The 25,645-nt window shown below is 47.4% G+C and overlaps 2 protein-coding genes across 9 annotated transcripts in view; one reads left to right on the top strand and one right to left on the bottom strand.

Moving 5' to 3' along the window:
• The window catches only part of LOC138681586 (uncharacterized), a 1,359,044-nt gene that overhangs the window by 1,292,233 nt on the left and 41,166 nt on the right, over nt 1–25,645 (top strand). The gene's annotated exons all lie outside the window — the stretch shown is intronic.
• Nucleotides 1–25,645, bottom strand: part of BCL2L11 (BCL2 like 11) — a 41,031-nt gene that overhangs the window by 8,427 nt on the left and 6,959 nt on the right. Inside the window, exons 1-2 of one of the 2 annotated variants that reach the window (XM_069769204.1) lie at nt 13,545–13,730; nt 6,177–6,573 (exon numbers count right to left, since the gene is read on the bottom strand). In XM_069769204.1, the coding sequence (XP_069625305.1) occupies nt 6,177–6,558 (382 nt within the window). In that variant the 5' untranslated portion in view covers nt 6,559–6,573; nt 13,545–13,730. Of the gene's footprint in view, nt 1–6,176; nt 6,574–13,544; nt 13,731–25,645 lie in introns of those variants that run through there. The other variant, XM_069769205.1, reaches the window with a different exon arrangement.

Here is a 25,645-nt window from a genome sequence, read left to right as displayed (position 1 = left end):
CAGTACCAATAACGGCAGAGCTATCGAACCGCCTAGTGCGTTTAGGACAATTAGAAATAGCATGAGTAGAATCACCACAATAGAAACACAGTCTGTTCAGACGTCTGTGTTCTTGCCGTTCTACTTTAGTCATAGTCCTGTCGCACTGCATAGGCTCAGGTTTACTCTCAGACAATACCGCCAGATGGTGCACAGATTTACGCTCGCGCAAGCGACGACCGATCTGAATGGCCAAGGACAGACTCATTCAAACCAGCAGGCATAGGAAATCCCACCATTACATCCTTAAGAGCTTCAGAGAGACCCTTTCTGAACAAAGCCGCTAGTGCAGATTCATTCCACAGAGTGAGTACTGACCACTTCCTAAAATTTCTGACAATATACTTCTACATCATCCTGACCCTGGCATAAAGCCAGCAGATTTTTCTCAGCCTGATCCACTGAATTAGGCTCATCGTAAAGCAATCCCAGCGCCTGGAAAAATGCATCAACATTACTCAATGCAGAATCTCCTGGTGCAAGAGAAAACGCCCAGTCCTGTGGGTCGCCGCGCAAAAAAGAAATAATAATCAAAACCTGTTGAATAGGATTACCAGAAGAATGAGGTTTCTAGGCCAAAAATAGCTTACAATTATTTCTGAAGCTCAGGAACTTAGTTCTGTCACCAAAAAACAAATCAGGAATCGGAATTCTTGGTTCTAGCATCGATTTCTGATCAATAGTATCTTGAATCTTTTGTACATTTACAACGAGATTATCCATTGAGGAGCACAGAGCCTGAATATCCATGTCCACAGCTGTGTCCTGAAGCACTCTAATGTCTAGGGGAAAAAAAAGACTGAAGACAGAGCTAAGAAAAAAAAATGATGTCAGGATTTCTTTTTTCCCTCTATTGGGAATCATTGGTGTGGGCTCCTTGTACTGTTATGGCTGGCAATCAGGCAACACAGCGTGCAGTAATCAGCGCACATACAGAGATCTGACAATAACCAAAAACAATAGGACGAGCTCTGAGACGTGGAATCTCTGTAGACTGCAGTACCTGATCTATCGTCACACAACTATAAGCAGCAGTGGATTGCGCCTATCACTACCTATGCAACTCGGCACTGCCTGAGGAGCTGACTAGCCTGAAGATAGAAATACAAGCCTGACTTACCTCAGAGAAATACCCCAAAGGAATAGGCAGCCCCCCACATATAATGACTGTTAGCAAGATGAAAAGACAAACGTAGGAATGAAATAGATTCAGCAAAGTGAGGCCCGATATTCTAGACAGAGCGAGGATAGCAAAGAGAACTATGCAGTCTACAAAAAACCCTAAAACGAAAACCACGCAAAGGGGCAAAAAGACCCACCGTGCCGAACTAACAGCACGGCGGTGCACCCCTTTGCTTCTCAGAGCTTCCAGCAAAAGTTAATAGCAAGCTGGACAGAAAAAACAGAAAACAAACTAGAAGCACTTATCTAGCAGAGCAGCAGGCCCAAGGAAAGATGCAGAAGCTCAGATCCAACACTGGAACATTGACAAGGAGCAAGGAAGACAGACTCAGGTGGAGCTAAATAGCAAGGCAGCCAACGAGCTCACCAAAACACCTGAGGGAGAAGGCCCAGAGACTGCAATACCACTTGTGACCACAGAAGTGAACTCAGCCACAGAATTCACAACAGGCAGCGGATGCGCCGGAGAAATGCATCCGCTGCACCCATTGTGCGGCGCATCAAACGCTAGCGTCGGAATCTCAGCCCGACGCAATGCGACGGGCAGATTCCGACGCTAGTGTGAAAGTAGCCTTAGCCAGTATTCCAGCAAAATGCAATTGAGGCAGAGTTACACTCTTTAATACATGGTCCATAATTCAAGAAGCAGTTTAATGAAAATACTGGCCAATGGCACAAACTATAAAGAGTTATTTTGATGGAAAGAACAAAATCATACAGACAGAATATTGCTAATGAGCTTAGGTTATGTGCCGCCTCGAGTAATGGAGTGCTACTTTAATTTTCATTATTTTACAGGAACTTCTCCAGCATACATTCCATGGCCATAGTTCACTGTTAATGAACATCTGCGAAATGGGTGAATTTGTCACTAGACGAATCTCATAGTACCAACAAAAAATTAGATACCATTGCAGCCAATAAATGGGCCACTGAAAAGCAGGGTGGATTTGATTTAAATCTAACGGATTTAAATCACGATTTAAATCACTAGTCAGTAAGGCTTGATTTAAATCAGTGATTTAAATCAAAGTTTCTACCTAACTGAATTTGACTCCGCAGAGGTCCCAGCCTCTTCTTCACGGCAAAAATGTTACAACATGAACAGAGTTGAGAAAAAGACCTTAATCCTATTGTTCTACAAACCTATGAATACAGAATCAACCCCTTCAGTGCCAAGTCCAAGAAGTTAGACAATATGTTTCTGATTGTTTGGAGTGGAATAGACCTGCACAACACAAGAAGAATGTGAATCTAAGTGTGAGGAGGAGGAAGGGCAAGCAGACAAGAAAATGAAAGTGAAACTTTGAGCACAATACTGCAGCATAGCCACAGACAGACAAGTCTGGATCTGTTTGTGTGTACGATCTGAGGTTTCTTTCCTTATAATGGCAGCAGGCCGTGAAAGAGACCCAATTTGGGAATATTTTAATGAAGCTCCTTCGCCTATCGGTAAGGCAGGCATGCGTGCAAAATGCAAACGATGCAACAAAGATGCAAGGCCTGGTGGCGCGAATGAGGCAACATCATGAGAAGTGCGGTGATGAAGATTTTGCAGTTTTGAGAACTGCGTAAGTAAAGCGAGCGTCTGTGATAATATAGGAGAGAAACTGCCCACTAATCCTACAGAAACCTCTGGAAGAGCATGGCATTGTGAATGTTACACATATACAGCCTTTATTCTACTGAGATAAACAACTCAGCTTTATCTCATGATGGAAGAACCTTTGGATGGTAAAATATTTTCCTCAAAAAGCAGTTTATTGAAAAAAATCCGATTTAAATCAAATAAATCCAATTTAAATAAAAAAAATCCGATTTTTTTGATTTTTTTTTTAAAAAACATTGATTTTTATCCACCCTGCTGAAAAGAGTGCATATTAAAAGGAAAAAAGATTGAATATTAAAGGAAAACTCCAACCAAAAAGGACATCTCCCATCTGTTCCATTAAGAAATTCAATTTCTTCCTTCATCTTATACATTTCTAAACAATGTTGTGCACTAGTCATTTATCATTAAAAATGTGCCACAATAAATTTACAGTTAGCTACGTGAGGGGAAAAAGGTGTACAAATTTCAGGGAATGGTGCATTGTGGTCATAGATTTTCACTCTACCACTTCTGATCTCACAGTTAAGCCAGGTTCAGATCACAGATAAAAGAGCCAAGTCATCCAATAAATGACACCATACTGGAACCAGTCTCTCTTTGGGCTGCTCTCAGATTGGGCAAATTTGGCGACAACCTTTAAATGCAAGTTCACGGTGTTTGTTCAGTGATTTGCAGATTTCACCAGTGTTAAACTGGTGTCCAAAAAAGAAAGCCGTAACCAGTATTCAGGATGTAGGCGGAAACATCCTGTGTATAAGTATGTGACACCGAGCCTCATTCACCAAAACAACTAAAACTGGAATTGCTGCCAATACCACAGTAAAGCCTTACTATTTAAAAAGCCACTTGGTTGCCAATGACAACACCAAGTTTAGACACTCCTTCTTTGATCACAGTGATACCAAGCCCATAGAAAAATCAAAAGCTACCGTAATGGTCTTCCGATCCCTATGAGCTGGGGTACCACTTGATACAGGACGGGCCATACATGACCTCTGCAGAGCAGCCAAGTGCATAGTTAGCAGGGAAATTCAAGTAAGTAGATCCAAGTACATTTCCCTGGCATCAGTGCACAACAGGAGCCGTAAAGGGTTTTTTTCTCACTGCACGTGTGCGTGACAAGCCTGGGCAGACAGATTCAGGGACCTGCTCAGAAACAGCTGCTGGAAAAGGAACACCACATGTAATAAATCTTCTTGACTAGCTGCCAGCAGCTGTAAACCAGCCCGATGCCCCTCCTTAGAAACAAACTAATGTTCAGCTCAGATTTTGGTGGTAACTTATACAGTAAGCCATTAATAAATGCAATGAGATTCTTCAGGTTTAAATCTGTAAGCAGGAATGAACACAAGTGGGGGCATATTTAAGAAAATAGGAAATGGACCTGCCGTTTAAAAGGCATGAACCGTTCATATATTCTTCTGATCTTTTTTTGCAAACTTGTACTTTTGATTTCATCTTAACAGTGGAGAGAAACGAGAATATCCATGTATCGTTCATTTAACTGGAAGTACATGTAAACTAGTTATAGCCTTCAGTGTAATTGCACAAAGTCCTAGGAAGTTAATACACACTGACATCACGGAGCAGAATCACTCTGGAGAAAATTATATTGCTTTTTTTTGGGTGTTGGCTTTCCTTTAAAAAAATATTTGTAAAAATCTAGAACGTGCTGTACAGTGAAAGGATAAGGTAAAGTGGCATTTCAGGTCACTGGAGACCAGGCAGCAGCAGAACGCTTCTAGTAAAGCATCGTACACAAACTAGATTCTGTCGAGCTGACACCAACTACAAACTACCACATTTAGTCCAAATGAAGGGTGTTCCTAATTAAACTAGATATAGTAAAAACATTGTGCTGCAATAGTCAACTTACTAATGAACAGACGGGGTACTGTATTCCCTGGGGATATGGAAAGAAAGCACAATATTCAACTGATGACTTTTAAAAAAAAAAAAAAAAAACAGCAGCATTAAGCTTAAAGGAGCATGACCATTGCATTGAATGAAGCTATATCATTGTGGTACGCAATCACTTTACCACTGGTAAGGGTACAAACTTTGGTGCCTCCGCCAATCCTTAGGAAGCAGGGGCCATGATGCAGATTCACTCTTCTCACTACACACTGGCGTTCCAGTTACCCAGCCAAGTATGGGAACTGCAGCACAGCTCCATCTAATATATAATTGCCTAGAATACTACTTCCTGCAATTTGTGCCAACTTCCGTGGCTTTGTCCGGAGCTAATGTCCGGAGCTAAGTGACGTCAACAGTGTCCAGTGTCTGATTGGTTGCCGCCTGCTGCGAGCGACCAATCAGAAACGTGCCGTACTGTGACACACTCCGCCCGCCATTTTGGTGTGATTTTTGAATTTTTACCTCACAGCAAGTTTCTACTGCGTGGAGGCGGGCCCAGTGACGTTGCTCTTCAAGCTCCTGCCGAATTTCGTCAAAAAAAATAATACCATTTACCAAAACTATATATATTTAGTTGTGAAGTGGTTCAGTGACATTTTCACACCAATTTTGAACTTTTGTTTGGTGTTTTCTCCATATACTGCCTATTATTTTTGTTCTTTCTTACTATTATTTATTAATTGCATTATTCTTACATTTGAATAAATAAAGTATATATGGATTCTAGACTCCCGATTCTTTAGAATCGGGCTGCCATCTAGTTTACTATAATTAGATAACAACCTCTAACATTGACTGTCAAAATTATTAAAGGGGTTCTCAAGTTTAAAAGGGATTCCCTATCCAGGGGAAAGGGGGATAACTACCGAATCGCTACAGTCCAGCTGCCGCTGGCCCCAGCCATCCTGAGAACAGAGGCCCTGCACACCCGAGATCGATCACACAGAGCGTCTCTCGATTCATGGGAGTGCTGGAGATTGTTGAGCGCAGCGCTCAGCTGATCTTCAACGCTCCTATTAGAATAAATGGAGCACCTTTCTGCCCTGCACCACCCAAAACAGCTTGCAAGGTGAGCACGTTTTTTAAAAATACACATCTGTATGAACAAGTGACCCAAAAGCCTTTGTCAAGGTGTGCACAGTGTATTGTCATACAGCACAGTGACTGTCAGCACAATCGACTATCAAAGAGACTGGAGAGTCCTGACTACATAGTCTACAAGTGTAGATAGAAAACACTATCAGACCAGGGAATGAACTATACCGTGTACCAACACTCATCCATCCCTGCAGTCATATGCACAGGTGTGTAATTGTGTCATACTTTAGTCTTTATCACTTTCCTTGTTAAAACCCAAGTTAAGAACATCACCCGTTCAATCAATCCATCAATCAATAGTATGTAAGAGTACACAGATCTTACTTACCCATGACGGACAGATAGTGGTTAAATGCCTGACACGGGGGGCTTGGTGTTTGAGTGCCTTTATCGCAATAAACAGGAGCAGGACTCACTTCAAACGAGAAATATCCACTCGAAGTTTTGGAGACAAGAGAGGATCCTCTTACCAACATACAAAGTGGGGATCTGTTGGCAAATGAACTGGGGCTATATGGTGATAAACTAGGACCCCAAGAAGTACTGGCTGGACTGTTCCCTCCCTCATTAGAATGGGAGCTGCGAAAAGGGCCAGAAAGGGAAGTAGGAGCCCCTGTTCTGAGGGGTCTATGGAGAGTGCGTTTGTCTGCTGGCGGTATCTGTTCTCCTCCACTGCACCCCGGATTTAACAATAGTGGTTGTTTGGCCATTTGGTCGTCTTATTTCTGCAAAATGAAATCCAAAATAAATATTTTTAATATTTCATCGTTTTTACTAGCGACATTTCTAAGAAAGTACAATCCAACATAAAATTCTACCTGCAAAATTTACAGGGGAACTAACATTGTAAACCTAACTCAAAGGGAACTTGCATAAAATCATGTCTGGCAGGCTTATTGGAGCATTGAGAAAATTGAAGGGGGTGTCCAACCTTAGGGTACAATTTGCAGTCACTATGACTGCAAACTTGTGAATCCTCACAACACGCAGTGTGCACACTGTCAGGATTCTCAAGGGCCAGGTGGTCATGTAACTGCAAGTATGCGATTTGCATATTTCAGGCCACATTCAGACTAGACGTGTCTGGAACTTGCATTCAGCGAGGCTGTGCACATCTAGGCGTCACATGACCACATGTATGCAAATCACATACTTGTGAACACACTGGCACCAGTGAATCCTCATTGCATGTGCTGTGAGGAGTCACAAGTCTGCAGTCAGAGTGACTAAAGACTTGTACCCTAAAGGTACCGTCACACTAAGCGACGCTGCAGCGATACCGACAACGATCCGGATCGCTGCAGCGTCGCTGTTTGGTCGCTGGAGAGCTGTCACACAGACAGCTCTCCAGCGACCAACGATGCCGGTAACCAGGGTAAACATCGGGTAACTAAGCGCAGGGCCGCGCTTAGTAACCCGATGTTTACCCTGGTTACCATCCTAAAAGTAAAAAAAAAACAAACACTACATACTTACCTACCGCTGTCTGTCCTCCAGCGCTGTGCTCTGCACTCCTCCTGCACTGGCTGTGAGCACAGCGGCCGGAAAGCAGAGCGGTGACGTCACCGCTCTGCTTTCCGGCTGACCGACGCTCACAGCCAGTGCAGGAGGAGAGCAGAGCACAGCGCTGGAGGACAGACCGCGGTAGGTAAGTATGTAGCGTTTGTTTTTTTTTACTTTTAGGATGGTAACCAGGGTAAACATCGGGTTACTAAGCGCGGCCCTGCGCTTAGTTACCCGATGTTTACCCTGGTTACCAGTGAAGACATCGCTGAATCGGTGTCACACACGCCGATTCAGCGATGTCTGCGGGGAGTCCAGCGACCAAATAAAGTTCTGGACTTTCTTCCCCGACCAGCGACAGCACAGCAGGGGCCTGATCGCTGCTGCCTGTCACACTGGACGATATCGCTAGCGAGGACGCTGCAACGTCACGGATCGCTAGCGATATCGTCTAGTGTGACGGTACCCTAAGGCCAGACAACCCTTAAGCATATTCTCCATGGAACTGCTCAGTTCCAGTCATTGGGACAGTGTGGTGCAGGAGGCAGTTACAGGAGAATCGTCACAGCATGACGCCCATTGTACACTGTCACAATTAAGCAATTTACAGTTCAAGCAACTGTTGGAATTTGCCAAAAGAACCCCTTTAAAGATTTTTTATGCAAATTATGGTTGTCTAGTATAGCACTGACATTTAATCAGGTCATTATAACAATCCTAAATGAAATCACATTCATATCTATTAGAAGTTGCCACACAATTAGACAAGAAAGTATGGATGTGCAATACATTGCTACACGTCTTACATATACTTACATACACACACACTCTACTATAACGAGCTATAGGCCACCCAGAACCAAGGCGGCCCACCTAAATAGCATCTCATGTTTAATACAAACTATCCTCTCCTAGTCTTCTGGTTGCTCCCACAAAATCTATATTTAAGTGCCGTAAATAAGAAAAATGATGGATTTACACAGCGCTGCTCACAGCTGTCAGGGATTTCACCTTTAGGTTAGCGGTGGACAGAATGACAAACCAGAAACACTAACTGCGCTGTATAAACACATTATTTTAGTCATCTGAAAGCCACTGAAAGTGCAGTATTAACATGATCCTGCCACAAGTGAGAGTCCTGGGCTGATTATCATAGGCCCTGATCTGCGCTGGGCACGATACCAGGACTGCAGTCCAATATAAACTTCTTACAGAACACTCTCTCCAAACATCTAGTCCTCAAACACAACATATCCACATACTGACAACTCCTCAATCTAAAAGAAAGGCCAGCAACTACCAAACTGCAAAGAACAATTAGGAGGTGGTTACCAATTTATATTCCAGTACAGACATACACCGCAATGGCAGCAGTACATACTGGTTATGGTTATGCCTGTATAATACTGCCATATACCACTGTGGTACCTGTACAATACTGCCATACACCAAAATGGTAGCATTACATACTGGTTATGGTTAAGCCTGTATAATACTGCCATATACCACTGTGGTACCTGTACAATACTGCCATACACCAAAATGGTAGCAGTACATACTGGTTACGGTTATGCCTGTATAATACTGCCATATACCACTGTGGTACCTGTAGATAAGGCAATATTCACATGTTGCATTTTTGCTGTTTTTCATGCAAATTTTAAGCTGCGTTTTACAACACCAGCAAAAGATTTTGTATTTCAGAAATCTGACGCACACACTTTTTCCTGACTGATTTGGAAAATTGCTGTGGTTTTTAAAACGGCAGCATGTCACTTTTTAGTGTTTTTTCACCCATAGAAAACTACCGTAAGTGCAAAAAAACAGCAAACACGTAGGCATTGGGTTTTGCTGCATTTTTGGTGCAGAAAACTCAGGAAAACAGGTACTTAGGCTATGTGCACACGTTACAGATTTCCTGTGGATCCGTAGCGTTTTTTCCCACACAGAAACGCTGCAGATCCGCAAGTAATTTACAGAACACTGTAAATCAATTGGAAAAAATGCTGAGTTAATGGTGCAGAAAAATCTGCACCGAAAACACTGCAGATTAAAAAAAAAGGACCATGTCAACTCTTTTTGCAGATCTGCAGCGTTTCTGCATCCACTGACTTCCACTGATTCAGTCAGATCTGCGGTTTTGTTGTGGAGTTAGGCGCAAGAAACGCTGCAGATCGGTATGGGGAAGAGTGTGTGGGCGGAGACTGAGGGAAGATGTTTGTGTCTGGGTGCGTGCGCGCTGGGCTGTATGTAGGCAGGCATCGTCCGATGGGACTACTAGTCCCATCTGGCTATGCCCGCTACAGTGACAGCTAGCCAGATGATGGGACAGTATAGTCCCATCATCCGGCTACTGTGTTCAAGTGTAAAAAAAACAAAACACACACAGTACATACTCACCAATCACCTAGTCCCCGAATCCCTTGATCACCCGTAAGAATTATAAAAATAAACCAACAGTATACGCCTTGATCCAAAGTAATCCATGTAATAACGTGTGCCCCACGACAATCTCCCGTGTAGACCTGTCACTTCAGCAGATGCGACCGCTCTCCAGGGGCTCCGGCAATACAATGATGGATGGAATCGTTCCGCACTGTATCCCTCCGCCGCTGTGAGTAAAGTCCATACTGTCACTTGCGGCACAGCTGCGTGGGAAAATTCTCACGCAGCATTGTGCGGCTGCATGTATTTCTGTGTAGCTGAATGCTCCGGTCCGAGTGCCGGTGGCAGTGCCAGGTACTGAGGTGTGACCCCGGCCAACGGAGTGAGTGAGTGTGTATATATCTTTATGTACCATATTATTATGTATTACTAAACATCGGGCTTGGTATTATCTATCGATATATCTATAGACAGATGGAGAGAGAAATCTATAGATGGATAGAGCTATAGATATATCGATAGAGCTATGATCTATCTAGAGCACTATCATCTATCTAGTTAGCTTTGTGTGTAAACATTTTTCAATGGAGTATGTAAATTAAGAGGTTGGACAAGAAGTGACATCACAATTTGTTTTGTTTGTAATAGATCTTTATTTAGCTTTCAAAAACGCATACAAACCCGGATGAAAAAAAATCAAATCCACACAAAAAACGCACCAAAAACACAGATTTTTAGCTGCGTTTTCTGGCAAGAGATGCAGATTCTATGTGGAAAAATCCGCAGGCAGATCCGCAACGTCTGCACATAGCCCTACTGTATCATAATGAAAAGTGAGGCAAAAACTGCTTTTTTTAAGCTTCTTTATGGCCAAAGAGAGCAGGTTTTGCCTGCAGAAAAAAAATGCAACATGTGAACATTGCCTATACTGCCATATCTCACATTGCCTATACTGCCATATCTCACATTGCCTATACTGCCATATCTCACATTGCCTATACTGCCATATCTCAGTGTGATGACTAGCTGTAGAAACATCTGAGGACAACGACAGCGGGTATGACTGAAGAACACTAACCGATCTCAGTATGGACTTTATACCGACAATGCCACCTGACAACTCAGGAAATCCCTTCCCACATGTGCATGCCAACCAGTAAATATTCCTGACCACAACACAGTAACACGGCAGGGGAAGTAACAGCCACGTAACAGCCTGGTAAGAGTTAAAACTTGGTGCCTGTATCTTTAAGAAGGTCATTAGTAGCCCGGCTCCCCGGGCCGCAGTGCTGTGTGCAGGCCCGGCCTATTGTTCTCCGGGAAAGTGCTGAGCGCAGCAAGTCTGGAGAGTCTGGCACCGGCGGAGCTCGTAGTAAGTGCGTCACAATAGGCTTGTATTATGGTGGACGAGCTCACTCCTCATTTCTCGGGGGGTGGAGAGATTTTCACCTTTCCACTGATCTGCGAACGCACAAAGCTTGCCTTGTATCAACATAAGCCTGACATGTCCTGTGCATGTACACACACAGGGTGGTGGGCACACAGCGTCCAGGACGTGTACACACACAGGGTGGTGGGCACACAGCGTCCAGGACGTGTACACACACAGGGTGGTGGGCACACAGCGTCCAGGACGTGTACACACACAGGGTGGTGGGCACACAGCGTCCAGGACGTGTACACACACAGGGTGGTGGGCACACAGCGTCCAGGACGTGTACACACACAGGGTGGTGGGCACACAGCGTCCAGGACGTGTACACACACAGGGTGGTGGGCACACAGCGTCCAGGACGTGTACACACACAGGGTGGTGGGCACACAGCGTCCAGGACGTGTACACACACAGGGTGGTGGGCACACAGCGTCCAGGACGTGTACACACACAGGGTGGTGGGCACACAGCGTCCAGGACGTGTACACACACAGGGTGGTGGGCACACAGCGTCCAGGACGTGTACACACACAGGGTGGTGGGCACACAGCGTCCAGGACGTGTACACACACAGGGTGGTGGGCACACAGCGTCCAGGACGTGTACACACACAGGGTGGTGGGCACACAGCGTCCAGGACGTGTACACACACAGGGTGGTGGGCACACAGCGTCCAGGACGTGTACACACACAGGGTGGTGGGCACACAGCGTCCAGGACGTGTACACACACAGGGGGCACACAGCGTCCAGGACGTGTACACACACAGGGGGCACACAGCGTCCAGGACGTGTACACACACAGGGGGCACACAGCGTCCAGGACGTGTACACACACAGGGGGCACACAGCGTCCAGGACGTGTACACACACAGGGGGCACACAGCGTCCAGGACGTGTACACACACGGGGCACACAGCGTCCAGGACGTGTACACACACAGGGGGCACACAGCGTCCAGGACGTGTACACACACAGGGGGCACACAGCGTCCAGGACGTGTACACAGCAGGGGGCACACAGCGTCCAGGACGTGTACACAGCAGGGGGCACACAGCGTCCAGGACGTGTACACAGCAGGGGGCACACAGCGTCCAGGACATGCACACAGCGTCCAGGCCGTGTACACAGCAGGGGGCACACAGCGTCCAGGCCGTGTACACAGGAGGGGGCACACAGCGTCCAGGCCGTGTACACAGCAGGGGGCACACAGCGTCCAGGACGTGTACACAGCAGGGGGCACACAGCGTCCAGGACGTGTACACAGCAGGGGGCACACAGCGTCCAGGCCGTGCACACAGCAGGGGGCACACAGCGTCCAGGCCGTGCACACAGCGTCCAGGCCGTGTACACAGCAGGGGGCACACAGCGTCCAGGACGTGTACACAGCAGGGGGCACACAGCGTCCAGGCCGTGTACACAGCAGGGGGCACACAGCGTCCAGGCCGTGTACACAGCAGGGGGCACACAGCGTCCAGGCCGTGTACACAGCAGGGGGCACACAGCGTCCAGGCCGTGTACACAGCAGGGGGCACACAGCGTCCAGGACGTGTACACAGCGTCCAGGACGTGTACACAGGAGGGGGCACACAGCGTCCAGGCCGTGTACACAGCGTCCAGGACGTGTACACAGGAGGGGGCACACAGCGTCCAGGACGTGTACACAGCAGGGGGCACACAGCGTCCAGGACGTGTACACAGCGTCCAGGACGTGTACACAGGAGGGGGCACACAGCGTCCAGGCCGTGTACACAGCGTCCAGGACGTGTACACACACAGGGGGCACACAGCGTCCAGGACGTGTACACAGCAGGGGGCACACAGCGTCCAGGACGTGTACACAGCAGGGGGCACACAGCGTCCAGGACGTGTACACAGGAGGGGGCACACAGCGTCCAGGCCGTGTACACAGCAGGGGGCACACAGCGTCCAGGACGTGTACACAGCGTCCAGGACGTGTACACAGGAGGGGGCACACAGCGTCCAGGCCGTGTACACAGCGTCCAGGACGTGCACACAGCATTGCCACCATGTATAGAGTGGAGTTTACAGCGACCTGCTAGTACAACTACCACATCAGACGTTACACAGAGGTCCGCGCCCCTCCCCCAGTATTCGGGCTGCAGCTCCCGGCTCCGGCCGGTTCTACGGGCGCTGCGCTCGGTACACGGTCACCTCACTCCGTGTCCGCGGTGATCTATCCCGGTGACACCGGTGCTGGTCCTCACGCTGCAGCCCGGTGTCCTGACGCCGGGGTCACGGAGGTAGCCGGGGACTCGGCGCAGCGGCTCACAGGCTGACGTTTGGCTCATAGAGAACTATTGTGACGGCTGAAGGCAGACATTGCCTAACACACAACGCCGGCTCCACTTACATTACAGCCCGGGAGTCATGGCCGCCCTCCCCACAGGAACGGTGAGCACCGTACTGCCAGGATAACGATAGGGTACCGGCAATGTGAGGAGCAGGCGGACACGTTGAGCTTAGAATGTGGAGCTGTCAGTAACCGGTCCTCTCCGCGCTCGTCTGTCACGGGAATAGTGTGTCTACACAGCTCGGGTCTCGCTAACCATTGTGACGTCACCTAGGCCCGCCTCTGTCCCCCTCACTGGTCAGCCTGTGTGAATGACGTGCGCGCAGCCAATAGCTGACAGTACATCGCCGCTGGGAACCCCCCCCCCCCCTTCTCAAGCCCCTGTCTGAGTCCAAGCCCCGCCCAGCCCCGCGTAGCACTGTTTACATGCATTGCCCCCTCCTCGGCTGTTGCCTCTGCAGGACGGGCGGCTCACGCCTGCACTCGTGCGGACTGGTCACGTGTCTGTAGGCGCCAACTCTCCTCCCGGCACCTCTTCCTTGCCGGATCCCTCTGGCTCGTCGTAACCTGGCGTGACCGGGGTAACCCCGGCTCGTTACCAGTCAGACAGTGCCAGTCACAATCACCCTGCAGCGCCGGCTGAGACGCGTTTACCCTCCCTAACCGCAATTACAGGGGGGAGGGGGGACGAGATGAGGCCTCAGCAGAGAGCTGTGCGTACAAGAGGGAGCCTTCATGGCAGACACACGGCGGTGTACTCCGCACACTGTCTAGGAGGAGGTGAACTGCACAACTGGTGCTGGGCGCCCCTAGCGGCTGCATCACTAATTACATCCAGCGATGTTGCTAACCAACAGAGGTGCCTGATGCAGCCACTAGGGGCGCTGCCCATCTGTTCTGCTGAATATAATAAATATACAAAAGAAGGTTGCACTCTTATCGTGCTAAAGCATGTCAATGTGAAATACATGAATGATGAAGAGCAATACAGCTTTAGAATATTAGGAAAAAAATGAGACAGCATAAAATTTGGCCAAATTATATCTGCCCATCAACCATCCTCAAGGTGGTCTCAAGGGCTCATACACTTTGCAAGAGAAACAGGCAAGTGCAATCTAATGGGGGGAGAAAAAAAAAATTTGCAGCATGCTGTATATCTCGGACGAGACGCGCCAATGCAAGTCAATGGATGAGGGGAATAAAAAATAAAAGTCCCACGGTACTCGGATAATGCGTGTGCTGTCCGATTTCTACGCACTGGTGTCCTTTGAAAAGCCGGCAAATTATGTGCCGCATACAGTAAAATCACAGTGACAGGTTAGAATAGAATGGATATATCCACATATAATACATAGATATATGGAGGTCACTGACACACATATATATGTACATATATTACATAGAAGAAAAGCCTGTAATTCATCTGCCATGTACTGTAAAATCACTGCAGGGGCCGACAGGATAGAAAAGATGGATTACATACAGTAAATACATACAGAATAGATAGCTATACAGATGTCAGTGACAAATACAATTAGTACAGTGTGTGCAAATTACTGGACATGTATTTAATAAAAGATTATTTTTTTGAGAAAAAAAATGGCGTGGGCCCCAGCGCAATTTTTGTAACCAGCAGAGGGAAAGCAGACAGCTGGGGCAGATGTTTATAGCCTGGGAAGGGGGCAATACCCATGGAGCTTCCTAGGCTATTAAATATCAGCTCACAGCTGTATAATTAGCCTTTACTGGCTATTAAAATTGGGGATCCCCCAAAAAAGAATGACGGGGTCCCCCCATAATTAATAACCAGCAAATGCTATGCAGACAGCTGGAAGCCGATATTAATAGCCTAGGAAGGGGCCATGGATACTGCCCCCCCGGCTAAAAACTAAAATCTGGAACTTAGCCTCGCTCTTCCCACTTGTCCTGTAGCGGAGGCAAGTGGGGTAATAGTTGGGGCGGCTGATGTCACCATCAGTTAACATCAAGCCCGAAGGTTAGTAATGGAGAGGCGTCAATAAGACACCCCCATTACTAAGCCCATAGTCACATTGAAAGAACACAGACATCCAGAAAAAAATCCTTTCATTGAAAGACTCCGTGAGAATTTTGTGAGCTGCTGTGAAGACACTGAGCTTGAACTGCGGTGACCTCATCACTGGCATTTTCCCATAGTCCAGAAGTCACCGCGGTTCAGCATGGCTGGGAGCGCAGCTTCAATGATGTCACTGAGGCTGCGCTCCCAGCATCTCATTCACCAGTGGTTGTCAGCCTGAACTGTCGCATCTTGGCACCATCCAGGTTGAAAACTAATTATCCCCCAGACATGGGTTACGGCGTGGGACAGAACGACCAACAGGTATGGTATATTATTGTTTTTTTATTTTACTTTTATTACAGGAGATATCGAGGGCTTCGGTGGCAAGTATGGTTTAATTAAGATTATTAAAGGAGCCTGTGTTATTCTTTCAATTAAAGGATTTTTTTCTGGGAGCATCTTATTGACGTCTCTCCATTACTAACCTCGGGGCTTGATGCTACCCGACGGTGACATCAACCCCCAACTATTACCCCACTTGCCGCCGCTACAGGGCAAGTGGGAAGAGCGAGGCTAAGTGCCAGAATTGGCGCCTTAGAGATGCGCCTTTTCTGGGGAGGCTGAGAGTTGGTGTTTTTAGCCAGTGGGGGCAGTATCCATGGCCCTTTTCTAGGCTATTAATATCAGCCTCCAGCTATTTGCATAGCCTTTGCTGGTTATTAATTACTAGATGGTGGCCCGACTCTAACGCATCAGGTATTCTTAAATATGCATGTCCACGTAGTATAGTGCCCAGCCACGTAGTATAGTGCCCAGCCACGTATGTCACAGGTTAAAAAATAAACATGTACTCACCTTCCGAGGGCCCATTGTAGTTCGGTCACATGACCGTGACGTCATGGTAGGTCCTTCTCGCGCAGGCCCTGTGATGAAGTCGCGGTCACATAACCGTGACGTCATGACAGGTCCTTCTCACGCAGGGCCTGTGATGACGTCGCGGTCACATGACCGTGACGTCATGGCAGGTCCTTCTCCCACACCATCCTTGGCACCGGAACCTGCTGCTTGCATGGAGCGGTCACCTGAGCATCGCGAAAGGTGAATATATAATGATTTTTTATTTATTTTTATTATTTTAAGCATTAGATGTTTTTACTATTGACGCTGCATAGGCAGCATCAATAGTAAAAACTTGGTCACACAGGGTTAATAGCGGCGGTAACGGAGTGAGTTACCCGTGGCATAAGGCGGTCCATTACCGCTGGCATTAACCCTGTGTGAGCGGTGACTGCGGGGAGTATGGAGCGGGCGCCAGGCGCTGACTGCAGGGGAGTAGGGAGGGACTAATTGGACTGTGGCCGTCGCTGATTGGTCGCGGCAGCCATGACAGGCAGCTGGCGAGATCAATCAGTGACTTGGATTCCATGACAGACAGAGGCTGCGACCAATGAATATCCGTGACAGACAGAAGGACAGACAGAAAGACGGAAGTGACCCTTACAAAATTATATAGTAGATGGGGGACCCCACATCATTTTTTTTTTTTTTTTTGGGGGGGGGGGGGGGGGGGGAGATCCCCATTTTAATAGCCAGTAAAGGATAAGTATACAATTGTGAGCTGATATTAATAGCTTGGGAAGCTCCATGGGTATTACTCCCTTCCCAGGCTATAAACATCTGCCCCAAACAGTGTTTTCCCTTTGCTGGTTATGAAAAATTTGCATAGGAGCCCACGCCGGTTTTTTTTCTTTCTGAAAAATAGTCTTCATTACTCAACGGTTAACGGTGTTTTTCGGAGTCCATGACAGCACCACGGAGAGAGGGGATCCGCCCTTCAGGAACAGGAAACCTGCAGATACATAAGGGCGGCACCTCTCCCACGCATCAGTTGGTTTACAGAGCACAAGAGGACCACCAAGGTTAACAGCATAATTTATATACAATGATACTAATGCTAACTATTCACCACGAGTGGACTATACAAAAAAAAGGAAGAGGTGTATACACCCAGAACTTAAGAAGATGGGAGGGTATGTATGGGTGCTGTCATGGACTCCGAAAAACACCGTTAACCGGTGAGTAACTAAGACTTTATCGGTCGTCCATGACAGCACCATGGAGAGAATTACAGACAGTAAACTGACTAGGGAGGGACTACAGCTTGCAGCACCCTTACACCAAAAGAGAGTTCCGAGGAAGCACCCAGGTTTAATCTATAATGGTTATAGAATGTGTTTGGAGAAGACCAAGTAGCAGCATTACATATTTGGTCGATCAACACCTTTAACCTCTCCGCCCACGAGGCAGCCATAGCTCTAGTGTAATGTGCTCTTAGACCTTCAGGCGCCGGCTTGCCCTTTGAGATGTATGCCAGCGAAATAGCCTCCCTGATCCACCTAGCTAGTGTAGATTTTGATGCTCTATGACCTTTCCTGCTACCCTGATAGGACACGAATAGGGCGTTCTCTATTTTCCAAGGATCAGTCACTGCTAGATATTCTAGGATACATCTTCTTACGTCTAAAGTCTGTAGTTTCCTTTCCTTATCATTAGTAGGATTAGGGATGAAAGATGGAAGAACTATCTCCTGTGTTCTATGGAATCTGGACACTACTTTAGGAAGATATGCTGGATCAGGGGAAAGTATCACTCTATCATCCCTAAGTTGCATGTAAGGGGGAAACCTGGATAACGCTTGGATGTCGCCTATCCTACAAGCTGACATTAGGGCTACCAGGAAGGCTACTTTAAGAGACAGGTTATTAATAGAGGCTGAAGAAATTGGCTCAAATGGGGCTTCCGTCATGGCTGAAAGGACTAAGTTTAAGTCCCACGGTGTGACCCTATTCTTCACCATTGGCCTAGACCGTTTTGTCGCCTTCATGAATCTGCTGACCCAGTAATTTTCAGAAATGTTGCATCCAAAGAGGGCCCCTAAGGCTTACACCTGTACTTTAAGAGTATTTGGGGATAGCCCCATATCCAACCCCTTTTGCAAGAATTCAAAAATCTGGTCTATTGGTGTTGATTGACCAGCTATTACCCCTGAGTTTTGAAGAAATCTTTCTTTTCCAGACCCTGACATAAATTTTTGTGGTGATTATTTTTCTGCTCTTCAGCAGAGTGTTAATCAGGTCCAGGAAGCAAAATCCACGCCGTGAGACTAAGGCCAACCGCCCGAGGATGGCAGATTGGGCCCTGGGATAGGAGATCCGGAATGTCTGGTAAGACCCATGGGTCGGACACTGACATGGTCCTGAGGCATGAAAACCACGTCCTTCTGGGCCAGAAGGGGGCAATTATTATCACTGTGGCCTTGTCCTACCTGATTTTCCTAACCACCAGAGGAAGTAGAGACAGGGGAGGAAAGGCGTAAGCTAGCCTGAAGTTCCAGTCTATGAGGAAGGCGTCTACTGACAGAGGATTTTCTCTGGGGTTTAGAGAGCAGTATTGTCTCACTTTTCTGTTTTCCTTTGTGGCGAAAAGATCTACCCCCGGTTGACCCCACCTTTCCACAATGAGGTTGAAGATTGAGTCGTTTAGGGACCATTCTCCCTGCCTCAAGGTGTTGCGGCTTAAGTAATCCGCCGTAGTATTTTCTGCTCCTCTTATATGAAGAGCCGTCAATGAGAGAAGGTGTTGGTGTTGGTGTCCTGCATAAATGGGGATATGGTAATAGGTGTCCTTTAAATCCAACACCACCATAAAGCAGTTTTTAAACAGTAGTTTTATTGCGGTATTAATAGTCTCCATTTTAAACGGTTGTATGGTCAGGAAAATGTTAAGAGCCCCAAGGTTGATAATCGTTCTGAAGGAGCTGTCTGGTGTACGTATTAGGAATAGAGGAGAGTAGAATCCTCTACCCCAATCTCCATCCAGAACCTCTGATAGGACCTTCTTACTGAGCAGGTCATGAATTTCCATTACCAAGGCCATCTCTTCTGCTGGAGAGGACCTGAGCAGGGTCACTCTGAAGAAATTATGGGGGATAGAGGAGAACTCTAGCCATAGACCCGTAGCCATTATCCCCAAAATTAAATTGCTACTGGAAATTTCTGACCAGGCCGGGTAGAAGGCAGATAGTCTACCTCCCACCGGGGCGACTAGTCATTGGGGTGGCTTTTTGATCTCACGGGATGGCTCCTGACGTCCCCCGCCTCCAAACATGAATCCAGTACCTTTTTTCCTTTTTATTGTCTCATCTGGCCTTGTCCCTGGCCGGCCTTCTGCGAAATAACCTTTTCCCTGTGAAGGGACGCCTATAAGAAGTGGTTGGTAGACTGGGAAATTTCTTTTTTTCATCTCCAGCAGTTCATCTCAAACCGGACCGAACAGGTATTCTCCTTCGCACGGGATAGAGCAAAGATGGGATCTGGACTGAAGGTCGCCGGGCCAACATTTCAGCCATAGGGCCCTGCGTGCCGCATTTGATAATCCTGCAGCCCTAGCTGCCATCCTTGCAGAATTTGCGGACGCGTCGGCGAGAAAAGCAGCAGCATTCTGTATTGTCAGCTGTGATTTTAATATGGATTCCCTAGAGGCTCCATCTTCTAGTTTAGACCCTAGTTGGTCCAGCCAGACCATCATCGATCTGGCTGCGCATGTTGCAGCTACTGCAGGTCTAAGAGCACCAGCTGACATCTCCCAAGTCCCCTTAAGAAACAAATCTGCCTTCTTATCAAGTGGATCTTTTAAAGAGGCCATGTCATCAAAGGGAATAGAGGATTTTTTAGAAGCTTTAGCCACCGCTGCGTCTAATTTTGGTGCCTTATCCCACGTGTTCACCAAGGGGTCGTCAAAGGGATATCTCCGTTTAAAGGCCGGTGGTAGGGAGCCCTTTTTTTCTGGCTTTTTCAATTCCCTTTTGATAAGGTTTTGAACTTTGTCATTAAGTGGAAACGATTTGTGCTTTCTTGGGTCTAGACCGCCAAACATTAGGTCTTGCGCCGAAAGTTCTTGTTTTTTAGTCAGCCACCCCCATGGTGGATCTGACTGATTTAATCAGCCTGTCCATCTGGTCTAGTGGGAAGCAGAAGCGATTAGAATCCTCTTCTGAAAAGGATGCAGAGGAGACGGAGGCTTCCGAATCACTCTTTTCTAGGCACAGTAGACGAATCTGAGTCTGAGACGCTAGGTTCCCTTCTTCTCTTGGAAGGCTCCCTTTGGGACAAGGATTTTAGGGAATCTTTTACTTCTCTCCTGATAATTTATCTAAGGTTTGAAGTAAAATCTGGAGACCTATGGGAGCGGAAAAAAACCCTATGTAATTTAACTAGTACTACCGCTATACAATGTATATATATATATTTCCTTTACTCCCTACCGTCTGTCGTACACACGACTGACAGTCTTTTAGGGTAGGCGTCTGGCAAAGGGCGACCACATAGCGCACATTCCTTATTCTTTACTTTACCAGCGCACTTTTTCCCCTAAGGAAAAGACTGCATCAGGGCACGTTCACGAAGATCTCTTACCCAGGCAGCAGCGGTAGGTACCGGATTACTGGGGGAGTGAACCGGATCCTTCAGTCTAGATGAAGTCCTGCGACTGGGCTGATCACTGCGTCCGCGGGTCTTCTGCTGGGGGTTTACAGGTGACCTCTCCGAGGCTCTGTCCTGCTCCTCCAGCAGACCGACGGGAGGTTCTGGCTCATCCATTGCTGCAGATGGGCTCACAAGCAGCCCTGCAGCATTCTGTGTGGCTTTATATAGTCCCCCAGATCCGGATTGTCAGCAGGTGTATGGCCAGGGGATCCGCCCCCTCCCAGTGCTAGTCCCCCTATGGCCTCCGACCGCCCCGCCATCGCTGCACGTGCGCAGCACAGCGGCGTCTGCAGCAGAAGCCGTTTAGCGTCTGACTTCCGGTTTTTACGTCCCGCCCCCTGCCGCGTCACTTCCGGCATTGGAAAGAGCGCACAGGGACGTGCAGGGAAGCCTGGGCATGGCGCCGCCGGCCGACCCCGCCGCACATTGCCACGCCAAGCCCCCCCCGGCAGGATGACCGACGGGATGCAGGAGCCGCAGAGGCTCCAGGAAGACTGCACAGACCCAGGGGGTGGAGGGGGGGGGGGAATACTCACCTTCGTTGCTGGCACTTGGAGACGGACATCTTCCGGACTCCGCTCCCCTGCTCCACTCACTGCCGTGGAGCCCTACCCGGACCCACCGTGGCGCTTCCAGGGACCCGCACTGCCCAAGGTAGGAGACCCCCTCGCTACCTGAGTCGGACAGCCGGCCTGGGTATTGATAGATGAACTGAACTGAAGTCATATCTGTAGGGAATCCTGTCCTCCAGGAACAAGAAACCAACTGATGCGTGGGAGAGGTGCCGCCCTTATGTATCTGTAGGTTTCCTGTTCCTGAAGGGCGGATCCCCTCTCTCCGTGGTGCTGTCATGGACGACCAATAAAATCTTTTATTGATTAAATACATGTCCAGTAATTTGCACTCACTGTACTAATTGTATTTGTCACTGACATTTATATATCTACCTATTCCATTTGTATTTACTGTATGTAATCATCTCTTCTATCTTGTCGGCTCCTGCAGTGATTTTACAGAACACGGCAGATGATTTATCAACTTTTCATCTATCTAATATATGTACACATACATGCGTGTCACTGACATCTATAGATCTGCCGTATATAAGCCGACCCAAGTATAAGCTGAGGCACCTAATTTTGCCACGGAAAACTGGGTAAGCTTATTGACTCGAGTATAAGTCGGGTATGCAGTGTCCCCTCATCCCTATCCCGGAATGCATGGTTCCCCAGTCCTGTCCTGAGTGGCTTCCTCTGTTATATGCATGTCTCCCCTGGTCCTCTCGTTGTATGCATGGGTTGGCTGCCCGCCCCGTCCCATCCTTGTATGCATGGCTCAACTCCCCCCAACCCATCCTTGTATGCAAGGCTCGGCTCTCCCCATCCCATCCTTGTATGCAAGGCTCGGCTCTCCCCATCCCATCCTTGTATGCAAGGCTCGGCTCTCCCCCATCCCATCCTTGTATGCAAGGCTCGGCTCTCCCCCATCCCATCCTTGTATGCAAGGCTCGGCTCTCCCCCATCCCATCCTTGTATGCAAGGCTCGGCTCTCCCCCATCCCATCCTTGTATACAAGGCTCGGCTCTCCCCCATCCCATCCTTGTATGCATTGCTCGGCTCCCCCCCATCCCATCCTTGTATGCATTGCTCGGCTCCCCCCCATCCCATCCTTGTATGCATTGCTCGGCTCCCCCCAATCCTTGTATGCATTGCTCGGCTCCCCCCCATCCCATCCTTGTATGCATTGCTCGGCTCCCCCCAATCCTTGTATGCATTGCTCGGCTCCCCCCCATCCCATCCTTGTATGCATTGCTCGGCTCCCCCGTCCCATCCTTGTCTGCTTGGCTCGGCTCCCACCCCAACCCCACCCCCCCGTCACTGAACGTCCCTGCATCTCCATTGTCCCAGCGCGGCAGCTTCTTCCTGTGCGGAGCGTTCACGTGGTACTGCTCATTAAGGTAATGAATATGCGCTCCAGTCTATGGGACTTAATGAGCAGTACCACGTGACCGCTCAGCACAGGAAGCGCTGACACACTAGAACAACAGATGCAGGGACGTTCAGTGACGGCACAAGGAGGGCGAGTATGATGTCACAGCCGCCGGCTCGTGTCGCTGCTCCCTCTACCGCTTTCTGGACCATGACTCGTGTATATGCCAAGGGGGCGTTTTCAGCACACAATAAATGTGCTTAAAATATAGCCTTACAGTTGTGACCAAAAGTATTGACACCCCTGCAATTCTGTCAAATAATACTCAGTTTCTTCCTGAAAATGATTGCAAACAAATTCTTTGTTATTATTATCTTCATTTAATTTGTCTTAAATGAAAAAACACAAAGAATTGTCCTAAAGCCAAATTGGATATACCGTATTTTCCGGCGTATAAGACAACTTTTTGACCCCTAAAAATTGTCCCAAAAGTCGGGGGTCGTCTTATACGCCGGGTACGGTGTGTGCAGGGAGCGATCCTGCATGTCAGCGTGTGGTTCCCAGGGTCTGGAGGAGAGGAGACTCACAGCGCTGCTAGCGTCTCCCTCCGTTCCTAAGGAATGCAGTGAGTGAAGGACCTTCGATGACGTCACGGTCACATGAGCGGTCAGGTGACCGGTCACCTGACCGCGACGTCATCGAAGGTCCTTCACTCACTGCATTCTTTAGGAACGGAGGGAGACGCTAGCAGCACTGAGCCAGGGGCCATCCAAGGGGGAGTATATCCATGTTTTTTATTTTTATTCTTTATTTTTTACATGAATATGGATCCCAGGGCCTGAAGGAGAGTCTCCTCTCCTCCAGACCCTGGGAACCACACGCCATATAAGATGACTGGGCGTATAAGATGACCCCCGTCTTATACAGCGGGCATATCCCAAAAGTATTGGCACTGTTCGAAAAATCATGTGATGCTTCTCTAATTTGTGTAATTAACAGCACCCGTAACTTACCTGTGGCACCCAACAGCTGTTGGCAATAACTAAATCACACTTGCAGCCAGTTGACATGGATTAAAGTTGACTCAACCTCTGTCCTGTGTTCTTGTGTGTACCAAATTGAGCATGGAGAAAAGAAAGAAGACCAAAGAACTGTCTGAGGACTTGAGAAACCAAATTGTGAGGAAGCATGAGCAATCTCAAGGCTACAACTCCATCTCCAAAGACCTGAATGTTCCTGTGTCTACCGTGCGCAGTGTCATCAAGAAGTTTAAAGCCCATGGCACTGTGGCTAACCTCCCTAGATGTGGACGGAAAAGAAAAACATGGCGGAGGTTCCCTGATGTTTTGGGGTTGCTTTGCTGCCTCTGGTACTGGACTGCTTGACCGTTTGTATGGCATTATGAAGTCTGAAGACTACCAACAAATTTTGCAGCATAGTGTAGGGCCCAGTGTGAGAAAGCTGGGTCTCCCTCAGAGGTTATGGGTCTTCCAGCAGGACAATGACCCAAAACAAACTTCAAAAAGCATTAGAAAATGGTTTGAAAGAAAGCACTGGAGACTTCTAAGGTGGCCAACAATGAGTCCAGACCTGAATCCCATAGAACACCTGTGGAGAGATCTAAAATGGCAGTTTGGAGAAGGCACCCTTCAAATATCAGGGATCTGGAGCAGTTTGCCAAAGAAGAATGGTCTAAAATTCCAGCAGAGCATTGTAAGAAACTCATTGATGGTTACCGGAAGCGGTTGGTCGCAGTTATTTTGGCTAAAGGTTGTGCAACCAAGTATTAGGCTGAGGGTGCCAATACTTTTGTCTGGCCCATTTTTGGAGCTTTGTGTGAAATGATCAATGTTTTGCTTTATTCTCTTTTGTGTTTTTTCATTTAAGACAAATTAAATGAAGATAATACCAAAGAATTGGTGATTGCAATCATTTTCAGGAAGAAACTGAGTATTATCTGACAGAATTGCAGGGGTGTCAAAACTTTTGGCCACAACTGTATACACAAGTACATATGCATGTATTCTGTGTGTATTATATCTATTCCATCTTGTCAGTGTGATTTTACTGTAAGCGCACACGAATTGCCTGTGTGTATTTTGACGAATAATCCCTTTGAAAACGATGTGTAAGTGACAGAATTGCTGTACGTAACAGCTCATGTTAAAATCGCATTGCAATCGGATAGCAATCGCACTGCACTCGGATGTAAATCGGATGATAAATGTGAAAATCCCACAGCACTCGCATGACATATGTTTTTTCGGTCCTAATATCGGAACTTTTTTTTTCCTCACATATGGGTATGAGCCCTTAGGCAGATGTCTGAATACCTGGGTGAATGTGGAAACCTCTCTCAGATTATTATATACAGGTCCTTCTCAAAAAATTAGCATATAGTGTTAAATTTCATTATTTACCATAATGTAATGATTACAATTAAACTTTCATATATTATAGATTCATTATACACCAACTGAAATTTGTCAGGTCTTTTATTGTTTTAATACTGATGATTTTGGCATACAACTCCTGATAACTCAAAAAACCTGTCTCAATAAATTAGCATATTTCACCCATCCAATCAAATAAAAGTGTTTTTTAATAACAAACAAAAAAACCATCAAATAATAATGTTCAGTTATGCACTC

This window comes from Ranitomeya imitator, chromosome 5, assembly GCF_032444005.1.
Source record: "Ranitomeya imitator isolate aRanImi1 chromosome 5, aRanImi1.pri, whole genome shotgun sequence".
NCBI classification, from domain to species: domain Eukaryota; kingdom Metazoa; phylum Chordata; class Amphibia; order Anura; family Dendrobatidae; genus Ranitomeya; species Ranitomeya imitator.
Note: the sequence above shows the minus strand (reverse complement) of the source record. Positions and strands in the feature narration are given on the sequence as shown.